Raw genomic sequence first — 15,204 nt, 5'->3', positions numbered from 1 at the left:
ACCGAGAGACAGAGACACCGAGAGACAGAGACACAGAGAGACAGAGACACCGAGAGACAGAAACACTGAGAGACAGAGACACCGAGAGACAGACACTGAGAGACAGAGACACTGAGAGACAGAAACACTGAGAGACAGAGACACTGAGAGACAGAGACACCGAGAGACAGAGACAGAGACGCTGAGAGACAGAGACACTGAGAGACAGAAACACTGAGAGACAGAGACACCGAGAGACAGAGACAGAGACACTGAGAGACAGAGACACCGAGAGACAGAGACACCGAGAGACAGAGACACCGAGAGACAGAAACACTGAGAGACAGAGACACCGAGAGACAGACACTGAGAGACAGAGACACTGAGAGACAGAAACACTGAGAGACAGAGACACCGAGAGACAGACACCGAGAGACAGAGACACCGAGAGACAGAGACACTGAGAGACAGAGACACCGAGAGACAGAGACACCGAGAGACAGAGACACTGAGAGACAGACACTGAGAGACAGAGACACCGAGAGACAGAAACACTGAGAGACAGAGACACTGAGAGACAGAAACACTGAGAGACAGAAACACCGAGAGACAGAGACACTGAGAGACAGAGACACTGAGAGACAGAAACACCGAGAGACAGAGACACTGAGAGACAGAGACACTGAGAGACAGAGACACTGAGAGACAGACACTGAGAGACAGAGACACCGAGAGACAGAAACACTGAGAGACAGAGACACTGAGAGACAGAAACACTGAGAGACAGAAACACCGAGAGACAGAGACACCGAGAGACAGAAACACTGAGAGACAGAGACACTGAGAGACAGAAACACTGAGAGACAGAAACACCGAGAGACAGAGACACCGAGAGACAGAAACACTGAGAGACAGAAACACCGAGAGACAGAGACACTGAGAGACAGAGACACTGAGAGACAGAGACACTGAGAGACAGAGACACCGAGAGACAGAAACACTGAGAGACAGAGACACTGAGAGACAGACACTGAGAGACAGAGACACCGAGAGACAGACACTGAGAGACAGAGACACTGAGAGACAGAAACACTGAGAGACAGAAACACTGAGAGACAGAAACACTGAGAGACAGAAACACTGAGAGACAGAAACACTGAGAGACAGAGACACTGAGAGACATCATTCTCTGAACTGAGTGACGCTGAGAAAATGTTCTTCTTACTGGGAGAAGATGATAGTACAGCTGCACTCGCGGCTAAATATGTGTTAGCTATTCACAACGCCAGAGTCAGCTAATTCTCTAGAGAGACCCACTGTATTTATTCATTTATTAGGATAGATTGTGTTTATTTATCTATTTATTTATATTTACTATGCTACATATGACATGATCTATACATATATGTTTTATTTGTTTTATTATTTATATATGTTGATGCTTTGGCAACATTGTGTTACACAGTCATGCTAATAAAGCTCATTTTGAATTGAAAAATTGAATTGACAGAAACACTGAGAGACAGAGACACCGAGAGACAGAGACACCGAGAGACAGAGACACCGAGAGACAGAGACACCGAGAGACAGAGACACCGAGAGACAGAGACACTGAGAGACAGAAACACCGAGAGACAGAGACACCGAGAGACAGAAACACCGAGAGACAGAAACACCGAGAGACAGAGACACCGAGAGACAGAAACACCGAGAGACAGAGACACCGAGAGACAGAGACACTGAGAGACAGAGACACTGAGAGACAGAGACACTGAGAGACAGAGACACCGAGAGACAGAGACACCGAGAGACAGAGACACCGAGAGACAGAGACACCGAGAGACAGAGACACCGAGAGACAGAGACACCGAGAGACAGAAACACCGAGAGACAGAGACACCGAGAGACAGAGACACCGAGAGACAGAGACACCGAGAGACAGAGACACCGAGAGACAGAGACACCGAGAGACAGAGAGACAGAGACACCGAGAGACAGAAACACCGAGAGACAGAGACACCGAGAGACAGAGACACCGAGAGACAGAAACACCGAGAGACAGAGACACCGAGAGACAGAAACACCGAGAGACAGAGACACCGAGAGACAGAGACACTGAGAGACAGAAACACCGAGAGACAGAAACACCGAGAGACAGAAACACCGAGAGACAGAGACACTGAGAGACAGAGACACTGAGAGACAGAAACACTGAGAGACAGAAACACTGAGAGACAGAAACACTGAGAGACAGAGACACTGAGAGACAGAGACACTGAGAGACAGAGACACTGAGAGACAGAAACACTGAGAGACAGAAACACTGAGAGACAGAGACACTGAGAGACAGAGACACTGAGAGACAGAAACACCGAGAGACAGAGACACCGAGAGACAGAGACACCGAGAGACAGAGACACCGAGAGACAGAGACACCGAGAGACAGAGACACCGAGAGACAGAGACACCGAGAGACAGAAACACAGAGAGACAGAAACACTGAGAGACAGAAACACCGAGAGACAGAAACACCGAGAGACAGAGACACCGAGAGACAGAGACACCGAGAGACAGAGACACCGAGAGACAGACACACCGAGAGACAGAGACACCGAGAGACAGAGACACCGAGAGACAGAGACACCGAGAGACAGAGACACCGAGAGACAGAGACACCGAGAGACAGAGACACAGAGACACAGAGAGACAGAGACACCGAGAGACAGAGACACCGAGAGACAGAGACACCGAGAGACAGAGACACCGAGAGACAGAGACACCGAGAGACAGAGACACCGAGAGACAGAAACACTGAGAGACAGAAACACTGAGAGACAGAGACACTGAGAGACAGAAACACTGAGAGACAGAAACACTGAGAGACAGAAACACTGAGTTTGGGGTCTGAAAGATTTGTTAGTGTTTTTGAAGTCTCTTTTGCTCACTGCTGCATTTATTTGATCAAAAATACAGTAAAAAAACAGTAATATTGTGAAATATTATTAAATGTAAAACAGCTGTTTTCTATGTGAATATATAGTAAAGTGTAATATATTCCTGTGATAAAAGCTGCATTTTTAGCATCATTACTCCAGTCCTCAGTGTCACATGAATAAAAAATATTCTAATATGCTGATTTTCTGCTGAAGAAACATTATAGAACACTGTGTTTTTTTGCAGTTCCATTTGTTGCACTTGAGATGCAGAAACACTGTAAATTAGTTCTGACATTTCTAATGCAATGACCTCTGATTGACTCCACCAAATCATCATAGATTTATTTGTTTGTTTTCAAATCATTGGAACAAAGTAGCTTTAATCATTTGGCAACGTTTTTCGAAGCTCAAAGATTACAGAGTAAAGTAATTATACTCTGGTGTGTTATCTGCTGTTGAGGGATTGAACATGACCTGAGCTCTCACTCTCTCTCTCTCTCTCTCTCTCTCTCTGTCTGCAGGTGCGCGTGTTCCCGTACCTGATCGGTCGAGAGTCTGCCTTCGCTGATAATCTCAAGTGGATGGCTTGTGCTAATAAAGGTTAGTCTAGATCATTCTAACTCATGCAGATCTGTAATCCATTTTATCTGCTGAATATTGAACTTTGAAAGAATAACCGGTAACACTTTACAATAAGGTTCATTAGTTAACATTAATTCCCTTACAGTCGCTCACGTTCGACGTTACGCCGATGTGATGACGTAATTGAGATCACTTCAGAGCCCTATCATCTTCGAGTGTCTACAGAACGAGCCAATGAACGTTGGCGTGTGTGAATCGTGTCACTCGCCCCGCCCCGCAGTGCGGGTATAAACACTGAAACAGGCGCATGAAACTTTGTCTTTCACTTCGGAGCCGAGTGGTTTCACTTGACTTCACGAGTGCCGCAATAGAGACTCTGCAATGTTGGAAATCAAGAAAAACCCTGTTCCAGTGTTGGCGTGACGGCACGATCAGCAGTGGCCGCAAGCATTACAGCTCACAAACTGCTTTCACAGCATTACATTCTGTGTGTGTGTGGGCGTTCCATTGAGTGCACCCCCCAGCCTCCGGGCATCTACTGGCGAAGGACACGATCGAGCCGGTCCCTCCAGCTGATATGAAGACTGGCTTCTACAGCCAGAGATGCTTACGCAGAAACGCATTTTCAAATGCATCTGTCCCCAAGATTGGTTTGCAGCAATCGACGTGAAGGACTCGTACATTCATGCCTCGATTCTCCCTCGACACAGACCGTTTCTTCGCTTTGTGTTCGAGGGATGGGCATATCAGTACAAAGCCTTTGGGCTTTCCCTGTCACCCTGTGTCTTCACACGCTCCCGTCGCATGTCACAACTCGCCCGCCATCTCCTCGTATGGAGTCAGAAGCATCTGAGGTCGCTTCACACCATTCATATTCCAGGCCTGCTCAACCATGCAGCTGATGAGCTCTCATGGGAGCAGGTTCTTCCGGGAGAGTGGAGACTCCATCCCCAGGTGGTCCAGCTGATTTGGAGGCGCTTTGGGACTGCACAGATAGACCTGTTTGCCGCCCCGGACACGTCCCACTGCCAGTTGTTCACGTCCCACCGTTTCCCCCAGTGAGCCTTCTTGCACAGACCCTGTACAAAGTCAGGGAGGACGAGGAGCAGGTCTTGCTCATTGCGCCGTATTGGTTCCCGTATTGGTACCTGGTTCCCAGAACTAGTGCTCCTCACGACAGCCCCTCCCTGGCCCATTCCTCTGAGAGAGGACCTACTCTCTCAGAGACGGGGCACCCTATGGCACCCGTGTCCAGACCTCTGGAAACTCCATGTTCTAGATGACCCACCCCAAGCGGTAGTTGACACCACCACTTCCGCTAGAGCCCCCTCTACAATGCGCCTCTATGCGTTGAAGTGGAACCTGTTCGTTGACTGGTGTTCTTCTCACGAGGAGAACCCCTGAACTTGCTCGATCAGAGCAGTACTTTCCTTCCTGCAAGAAGGGTTGGAGCGAAGGCTGTCTCCCTCCACCCTTAAAGTGTATGTTGCCGCTATCGCCGCACATCGCGATGCAGTTGAAGGAAAGTCGCTGGGAAGGCACAACCTGATCGTCAGGTTCCTGAGGGGGGCGAGGAGACTAAATCTGCCTCGCTCACTCTCTATACCCTCTTGGGATTTGTCTCTGGTCCTTTCGGCACTTCAGAGACCACCCTTTGAGCCTTTGCGATCAGCTGAGTTAAAAATGATGTCCTGGTTGAAGACAGTACACCTGGTTGCATTGGCCTCTATCAAGAGGGTAGGGGACCTGCATGCATTTTTGGTTGACGAATCGTGCCTAGAATTCGGCCCGGCTAACTCTTGTGATCCTGAGACCCCGGCCCGGATACGTGCCCAAGGTTCCTACCACTCCCTTCTGGGACCAGGTGGTGAACCTGCAAGCGCTTCTCCTGGAGGAGGCAGACCCAGCCCTGGCTTTTCTCTGTCCCGTTCGTGCTCTGTGCCTGTACGTGGACAGAACACAAAACCTCAGGACCTCAGACCAGCTCCAGAAGGGAAAGGCTGTCTCCAAGCTGAGGATGGCCCACTGGATAGGAGATGCCATCGCCTTGGGTGCCCTGCCCACTCACATTGAGAGGCCACTCCATTAGGAGTGTTGCTTCTTCATGGGCGCTGGCACACAGCGCCTCGCTGACAGACATCTGTAGGGCTGCGGGCTGGGTGACACCTAACACATTCACTAGGTTTTATAGCCTACGTGTTGAACTGGTTTCTTCCTGTGTGCTCACTTCCAGTAACACCGAAGTTCCCAGTCTAGTGTCGGCTTGCTGCGCCACTCCCCTCCACATGGAGCGGATATGTGTGCCTTTGGTTCCAGTCGAGTTCCCCACTTAGGCGAACCCTGTTCGAGTTCCTCCAGAGCGTCAGACGCCAGACCTAGTGCTCGTATGCTTGTGTAACTTGTGCTTGGCTGGGTTCCATATGTTGTGATCCCTGCAGCGATCCCATATGCGTATACGATCAGCTCCCTGCGGTGAGCTCATGTCTTTCCCTTGGCAGAGTTCGCTCTGTCGTCACTGTCCGGTGTAGCCTCCCCCTTCTCAGGCTGGAGCCACCCCAGTGACATTCCATGTGTTGCACTGCCCCTAACCGGCCAGTCCATGTGTATTCTCCACATGTTATGATATGGCTTCCGCAGCGTTCCTCTCCCCTGGAAAGGCGCGCTTTCCCAGTGTTATCCAAGAGTTCCACTGCGTGGGTTATAACGGAACAGCAGTTCGAACTCCCTCTACGCAGGCCTTCCACCGCAGTCAGTTGGGGGTCTGAGAGTCTTGCATAGAGCGCTGGATGTGGCAGCAACCATGGTGTTTTCCATAGCTTTCCATAATTAACATTAATAAAGATGAACAAATACTGTAACAAATGTATTGCTCATTGTTAGTTCATGTTGGTTAATACATTAACTAATGTTAACTAATGAACCTTATTGTAAAGTATTACCGAATAACTTGATCTCCACACGAGTGTATAGTTAAAACAGATCCTACACTTGTCTAAAGTTGCTCTGCTCAGTGTTTCTTCAAGTTAAAGTTATGGCTTGTGTATGAATTATTTTTTATACATTATGAATAATCATATTTTGATTGCTTATCTTGTAGTTTGTGTGTGTGTGCGGCATTGCTTGGCTCTTTCTGTAGGTTGACTGTGTGTTTAGGATGTGTTATGCACTGGGTCACACACTACACACTGCCTAAAGCTTTCATATGTTAACATGGAATTAGCATTTAAACAAAATTTCATCAGTTTCATCAATTTCATTCAGCACATTTCTTGCTTACGTTAATGACCGGTGGAAATCGTTTTTAATCTCAAATTGCAGCATGCACACCCTAATAAAAAAATGTATATACCAAAATGTATTTGAAATACATTTATTTTATGCTAAGTATACTACAAATACATTTACATATTTATGTACTTAATATAAATACCATGCAATTGTACTTTTAGTATACTACATTTCTATACTTAAAGTCTGCTAAATTAGAACAACTAATTTTGTACTTAATATACGTTAGTTATCCAGAAATAGAGCTTAAGTTCAACTAAAGATATACTGAAGTATATTTGATAGTGCTAAAGTGGAACTATTGCAAGTATACTTTAGGTACTGTCACGGTCACGTTCTTCAGCCTTCATCTGTGTGTGCACTTCATTCCCCAGAATCCTCCATGGCGCACACCTGCACTCACTCACCCAATCACCAATCATCATCACCTGCACTCCCTCATTAACCACCCTTTATATTCAGCACTCTCCCTTCACTCCTTGTCTGGTCTCGTCGATGTTCACCTTAACATGACCCACAGACTTCCGAACACTTACCTGGATTCCTACCTGTCATTTCATCCTCTCCAATCCGTCCTGCCTGCCATCCTGTTCTGCCTTCAGCCTGACATCATCTGCAAAGAGAAAGAATGACAAGGACATTACCAACCAGCTAAGCATCCACTGTTATTCTGTGTTTCTGTTACTCACCATCTGTCTGCATCTCCACACTCCCTGAAAATAAACTATTAACCTTACCATCTTGTCTGCATCATCTGTAAAAGCCTGACAGAAGACCAGACCACACGAAGCATGGAAGTTGCTCACTTCACCCTAACCCCAGCTGATCATCTGATTCATTGTTTTCAAGATGGGTGCTCAATCGAGGAATATGTCGCCGGCTTTCTGGAGCTTTCTGTTGGGGTAAGCTGGACAGATGATGTCCTAAAAACAGTATTTTGGGGCGGACTGGATAACCATCTGTACCAGCAAGCTCCAGCGGAGGCAATCCCAGGCTCATTTGCCCAGTATCTAGATCATGTGTTGTGGTTGAGTGGCTCAAGGTTCACCGTAGGTGAGGTTGAGGACATCGCCACTCAACCACCATCTCCAGCCATCATCATCCGGAATTCAGTCACCAGCACTAGCGGGCCCGCGCTTCGCGCCGGTCCAGCCGAGCCCGCACTTCACGCCAGAGCTGCCGAGACCAAGGCAGTAGGCGTCGTGCCCGCCGCCCCTGAGTCTATGAGCGCCTGCCCGCCAGAGCCAGAGCCAGTCGCCTGCCCGCCAGAGCCAGAGCCAGTCGCCTGCCCGCCAGAGCCAGAGCCAGTCGCCTGCCCGCCAGAGCCAGAGCCAGTCGCCTGCCCGCCAGAGCCAGAGCCAGTCGCCTGCCCGCCAGAGCCAGAGCCAGTCGCCTGCCCGCCAGAGCCAGAGCCAGTCGCCTGCCCGCCAGAGCCAGAGCCAGTCGCCTGCCCGCCAGAGCCAGAGCCAGTCGCCTGCCCGCCAGAGCCAGAGCCAGTCGCCTGCCCGCCAGAGCCAGAGCCAGTCGCCTGCCCGCCAGAGCCAGAGCCAGGGCCAGTCGCCTGCCCGCCAGGGCCAGTCGCCTGCCCGCCAGGGCCAGTCGCCTGCCCGCCAGAGCCTGTGAGCGTCATTCTCCCCGAGCCAGAGCCAGAGTTTTCAAATCCCTCTTCATCGCTGGTTCCGTCCAGCTCAAATCCCTCTTCATCGCTGGTCCCGTCCAGCTCAAAGCCCTCATCGCTGGTTCCGTCCAGCACAAAGCCCTCATCGCTGGTCCCGTCCAGCACAAAGCCCTCATCGCTGGTCCCGTCCAGCTCAAAGCCCTCATCGCTGGTCCCGTCCAGCTCAAAGCCCTCATCGCTGGTCCCGTCCAGCTCAAAGCCCTCATCGCTGGTCCCGTCCAGCTCAAAGCCCTCATCGCTGGTCCCGTCCAGCTCAGAGCCCTCATCGCTGGTCCCGTCCAGCTCAAAGCCCTCATCGCTGGTCCCGTCCAGCACAGAGCCCTCTTCGCCGCTGGTCCCGTCCAGCACAGAGCCCTCTTCGCCGCTGGTCCCGTCCAGCACAGAGCCCTCTTCGCCGCTGGTCCCGTCCAGCACAGAGCCCTCTTCGCCGCTGGTCCCGTCCAGCACAGAGCCTTCTTCGCCGCTGGTCCAGTCCAGCACTGAGCCCTCTTCGCCGCTGGTCCTGCCCAGCCCAAAGTCTACACCGCTGGTCCTGCCCAGCACCAAGCCTTCACTGCTGGTCCTGCCCTGCACAGAGCCTTCACTGTTGGTCCCATTCAGCTCAACGCCCTCTTCACAGCTGGTCCTGTCCAGCTCAACGCCCTCCTCACAGCTGGTCCAGTCCAGCTCAATGCCCTCCTCACAGCTGGTCCTGCCCAGCACAGAGCCCTCATCGCTGCCCAGCACAGAGCCCTCATCGCTGCCCAGCACAGAGCCCTCATCGCTGCCCAGCACAGAGCCCTCATCGCTGCCCAGCACAGAGCCCTCATCGCTGCCCAGCACAGAGCCCTCATCGCTGCCCAGCACAGAGCCCTCATCGCTGCCCAGCACAGAGCCCTCATCGCTGCCCAGCACAGAGCCCTCATCGCTGCCCAGCACAGAGCCCTCATCGCTGCCCAGCACAGAGCCCTCATCGCTGCCCAGCACAGAGCCCTCATCGCTGCCCAGCTCACAGCCCTCATCGCTGCCCAGCTCACAGCCCTCATCGCTGCCCAGCTCACAGCCCTCATCGCTGCCCAGCTCACAGCCCTCATCGCTGCCCAGCTCACAGCCCTCATCGCTGCCCAGCTCACAGCCCTCATCGCTGCCCAGCTCACAGCCCTCATCGCTGCCCAGCTCACAGCCCTCATCGCTGCCCAGCTCACAGCCCTCATCGCTGCCCAGCTCACAGCCCTCATCGCTGCCCAGCTCACAGCCCTCATCGCTGCCCAGCTCACAGCCCTCATCGCTGCCCAGCTCACAGCCCTCATCGCTGCCCAGCTCACAGCCCTCATCGCTGCCCAGCTCACAGCCCTCATCGCTGCCCAGCTCACAGCCCTCATCGCTGCTCAGCTCACAGCCCTCTTCGCCGCTGGTTCCGCCCAGCTCACAGCCCTCTTCGCCGCTGGTTCCGCCCAGCTCACAGCCCTCTTCGCCGCTGGTTCCGCCCAGCTCAGAGTCCTCTTCGCCGCTGGTCCTGTCCAGCTCAGAGTCCTCTTCGCCGCTGGTCCTGTCCAGTCCAGAGCCGCCTTCATCACTGGTCCTGTCCAGCCCAGAGCCGCTTTCGCCCCCTGCCTCTTCCAGTCCAGTGTTAAAGCCTGATATTTCCCCAAAGGAATTTTGGGGGGGGGGCTATCAGTCTTCTCCGCCATGGCCACCCGAAGGGTCTTCTCCACCATGGCCACCTGAAGGGTCCTCACCGCCGTGGCCACCCGAAGGGTCTTCTCCGCCATGGCCACCCGAAGGGTCTTCTCCGCCATGGCCACCTGAAGGGTCCTCACCGCCGTGGCCACCTGAAGGGTCCTCACCGCCGTGGCCACCCGAAGAGTCCTCTCCGCCATGGCCACCCGAAGGGTCCTCTCCGCCATGGCCACCCGAAGGGTCCGCACCGCCATGGCCACCCGAAAGGTCCTTACCGCCATGGTCCCCTGCTCAGCCTGTATCACCATGGTCCCCTGATCAGTCTGCTTCACCTTGGTTCCCTGCTCAGTCTGCACCGTCCTGATCACCTCCTCTGTCTGTCCTGCCACCATCCTGGAGTCCGTACTCCTGAACCTGCTCCACCTTCCCGTCACGGACTCCAGGATGCCCACCCTCCCTCCCGTATGCTGCCTTCTTCGGCGCGGGACGCGCCTTACGGGAGGGGGGAGTAATGTCACGGTCACGTTCTTCAGCCTTCATCTGTGTGTGCACTTCATTCCCCAGAATCCTCCATGGCGCACACCTGCACTCACTCACCCAATCACCAATCATCATCACCTGCACTCCCTCATTAACCACCCTTTATATTCAGCACTCTCCCTTCACTCCTTGTCTGGTCTCGTCGATGTTCACCTTAACATGACCCACAGACTTCCGAACACTTACCTGGATTCCTACCTGTCATTTCATCCTCTCCAATCCGTCCTGCCTGCCATCCTGTTCTGCCTTCAGCCTGACATCATCTGCAAAGAGAAAGAATGACAAGGACATTACCAACCAGCTAAGCATCCACTGTTATTCTGTGTTTCTGTTACTCACCATCTGTCTGCATCTCCACACTCCCTGAAAATAAACTATTAACCTTACCATCTTGTCTGCATCATCTGTAAAAGCCTGACAGGTACACTTTACATATTTTGCATTTAAAGACTGATATTATACAGAGATCATACTATACTTACTAAGAGTGATATTAAAACACATTTTAGGCTTAATATTAAGAAATGTGTATTGTGCAATAAAGAAGTTCTCCAAATAATTATAATATTTATATCAGTCTCAAGCAATATGTCAGTAAATAAGTAAATGGATTTGTAGTATACTTAATATGAAATAAATGTATTTTCAAATACATTTTGGTATAGGTTTTTTTTCCACTAGGGCATGTATGCATATACATATCAGTGAATATTTGTGATTATTGTAATGGTTTTCTGTGTTGTCAGGTTATTTTACCCAGATCTCCACACTGGCAGACGTTCAGGAGAATGTGATGGAGTATCTGCATGTGCTCAGCCGACCCAAGGTCATCGATCGAGAGCATGACATGGTGTGGACTGAAGCCTACGCCGACCACACTGTGAGTGATCTGACATTTTGATGTTTTAATGTGAGTGGGATCCACATATAAATCGTTTTTAACCCTTTGAACCCCATGCACACAGAAGAATGAATTGTGCATGCTAAAATATCTGTACTGGTTTAAATGATTAATGCAATCTCTTAAAAATGTTGTTTGATTTGCAGTTATTGCACTTATCACATATACATGTTTTTATCATGGGGGATTTTCCAGGTTTTCATACAAAAGATGCTCATATTTGTAGGACTACTATCACACAAGGTGATTTACTAATTTTGTGGTGGTCAGTTTACTGGTATTTGCGGCATTATTTAACACTGGTAAAAAGCATGTCTTAACCACATAACTGCATCTGTTCTTTAATAATTAATAATTTGTTACATTTATATTGCGCCCGAACGCCCACCACACACCAGCTTACTGGTGGAGAGGAGACAGAGTGATGAAGCCAATCAGTGTATATATGTATATATATATATATATATTTTCTGGGTCCTCAAAGCGCTTCACATATGGAAGGGGGGAATCTCGTCAACCACCACCAATGTGCAGCATCCACTTGGATGATGCGACGGCAGCCATACTGCGCCAAAACACACACACACACACACACACACACACACACACACACACACACACACACACACACACACACACACACACACACACACACACACACACACACACACACACACACACACACACACACACACACACACACACACACACTCACACACACACACACACACACACACACACACTCACACACACACACACACACACACACACACACACTCACACACACACACACACACACACACACACACACACACACACACACACACACACACACACACACACACACACACACACACACACACACACACACACACACACAGAGGAGACAGAGTGATAGAGCCAGTCGGTATATGGGGATGATTAGGAGGCCATGATCGACAGGGGCCAATGGGCAAATTTGGCCAGGACACCGGGGTTAAACCCCTACTCTTTTTCCGAAGGACATCCTGGGATTTTTAATGACCACAGAGAGTCAGGACCTCGGTTTAACGTCTCATCCGAAGGATGGTGCTCTTTGACAGTATAGTGTCCCCGTCACTACTCTGGGGCGTTAGGACCCACACAGACCACAGGGTAAGCACCCCCTACTGGCCTCACTAACACCTCTTCCAGCAGCAAACTGGTTTTCCCAGGAGTCTCCCATCCAGGTACTGACCAGGCTCAGCCCTGCTGAGCTTCAGTGGGCAACCAGTCTTGGGCTACAGGGTGATATGGCTGCTGGCTATATTGAACTTTAATTTGCGCATTCAAGTCAAGTCGTTTATTTGCGCATTCAAGTCAAATCCTTTATTTATACAGCGCTTTTTACAACACAGATTGTTTCAAAGCAGCTTTACAGAGATAACAGGAAAATAATGTAACAAAGTTTGTTTCCAGAAGAAAATAGCATCACAGTCCAGCTTAAGTAAGTTCAGTGATGCTTCATTTCTGTTGTAAAAAAGTTATTAGTTTAGTTAATTTATATATTTATACATCCGCTTTGGAGAAAACCGTGATGTCATCGTCCAGCTCAGTTCAGTTCTCATATAATGGTGTCAATGCAGGAGATCAATAATATTGTTGAATTGCATTGTCATTTAATCACCTGCAGAACTTTCTGCTTCCATCAACACTAGCTTTCTGCTTTCTGCTTCGTCTTACACTAATTTGCCCGTTTAGTAAAGCCCTAAGTATCCTGCTCGAGACAGCCTAACCACCGAAACTGTGTAACATTTTAGAAAGAATGTATTGAAGTGATATCGAACTGCAGTGCAGTGAACAAATAACCTACTCATGACCCTGGACCACAAACCCAGTCTCGAGTCGCACGGGTATATTTGTGGCAATAGCCAACAATACATTGTGTGGGTCAAAAATATCGATTTTTTTTTAATGCCAAAAATCATTAGGATATTCAGTAAAGATCATGTTCCATGAAGATATTTTGTAAATTTCTAACCGTAAATATATAAAACATGTATTTTTGTGAGTGAATGCAGCACAATCGCCAACATAATGAACAACTTTAAAGGAGATTTTCTCAATGTTTCGATTTTTTTGCACCCTCAGATTCCAGGGGCCGTATTCACAAAGAATTTTAAGTCTAAAAGTAGCTCCTAACTGGCGAATTTAGGAGCAACTCCTAAAAATAATGGGCGTGTCACTCGTAACTTTAGGACTCCTAATTTTTTTGACTAAGAGTAATTCACGAAGCATTTTAGCCCTAAAAGTAGCACCTAAGCCTGGGACAGCTTAAAAGAAGTCGAGAGGACTCCTAACTCACTAAGACCTTCACAAACCGCTTTTTGTGGCATTTCACGCTGCGATGTTCTGAAATGCGTATGCGGCGGCTACAGGAGCTTCCAATCGCGAGGGAACAATTTTGCATTGTAGGCATAACTAGGGGTGCAATAACGCCACCAACAACAACCAAAACTAGGCTACTCATTGCATGTAAACTAATTGTAACGTTTCATTGTGAATCAAATTAAAATGTTCTTCTCTTTGCAAACGTAGGCAGAGGCATATAGTGACAGATTAATTCAATAATGTTGCAATGCATCAATCCATATGTTTCATTAGGCTACTAGGCTATTTGTTTTGCCTTACTCTTTATTCATTTAGGCTATTTATTCAGTTATTCATCATCTTCAGTCCTTCGCACTACTTGTGTAGCGCACGCATTCTCAGACCTGTCACCTGTCACTCATCATCGTAGGGGAGGGGTTTGGAATCATCCCCACCTTACAATCATCAGCCAATCAAGGTGGTCACTTCAGTCAAGCTCGTGCATGAGTAATGACGTCATCCATAGCAACGAAGACTCACTCTTAGTTTAGGAGTTGTCATTTTTCTTTACTAAGAGTAGGTCTGAAAGGCATTGTGAATAACTTCTAAGAGAAAACTCCTAGCTAAAATCTTTTAGTGCGATTTAGGAGTACTCCTAGTGGTAAGATAAAATGCTTTGTGAATACGGCCCCAGATCTTCAAATAGTTGTATCTCGGCCAAATATTGTCCTATCCTAACAATCCATACATCAATGGGATGCTTATTTATTCCGCTTTTAGATGATGCACACATTTTAATTTAAAGATATTGACCCTGTCTGGTTTTGTGGTCCTGGGTCACATTTTTGCTTTGAAAATTAGTCGACAGCTTGGAGAATCAATCCACGCTGTGGGAAAAATAAACTGTAGTTATTCCAAATGTCCGGAAAACCTCATGTTCGGGACATTACAGACCAAACCCAATGAAATTTACATCAATAGGTGATTCAGATCCAGGCACTGCTCTCAGTAGTAAAGACGAGCAGTAATATGTATGTGTGTTTACACTCATTTGATGGTAATTTGTGTTTTGTCTTTGTAGCGTCCACAGGCTCAAAAGGTAAAGGTTTGATTGTGATTTAATGGTGTTTCTACATTAACCCATTGAGTGTGTCTGCTTTATGCTATATTGTGTGCAGTGCACTTTGGACAAGTTTTCATTCTCTTTTGATTTCTCATTGAAAGTGGTGTTGTGTAGTCTGTGTCACACTGCCATACTCGATTTCACAGTCATCTGTGTATTTTGGAGGATCTGCTTTCTCTGTAGTATGGAG

At 48.9% G+C, this 15,204-nt stretch overlaps 1 protein-coding gene across 1 annotated transcript in view; it reads left to right on the top strand.

Moving 5' to 3' along the window:
- cacna2d3a (calcium channel, voltage-dependent, alpha 2/delta subunit 3a) overlaps positions 1–15,204 on the top strand; it is a gene marked incomplete at both ends in the record, with an annotated part of 173,687 nt that overhangs the window by 83,101 nt on the left and 75,382 nt on the right. Inside the window, 3 exons of the mRNA XM_081349565.1 lie at positions 3,437–3,515; positions 11,409–11,542; positions 14,973–14,990. Of these exons, the coding sequence (XP_081205691.1) occupies positions 3,437–3,515; positions 11,409–11,542; positions 14,973–14,990 (231 nt within the window). The remainder of the gene's footprint in view (positions 1–3,436; positions 3,516–11,408; positions 11,543–14,972; positions 14,991–15,204) is intronic.

Source organism: Scardinius erythrophthalmus (genome assembly GCF_964197995.2).
Source record: "Scardinius erythrophthalmus genome assembly, chromosome: 20".
In the NCBI taxonomy this organism is placed as follows: Eukaryota; Metazoa; Chordata; class Actinopteri; order Cypriniformes; family Leuciscidae; genus Scardinius; species Scardinius erythrophthalmus.
Note: the sequence above shows the minus strand (reverse complement) of the source record. Positions and strands in the feature narration are given on the sequence as shown.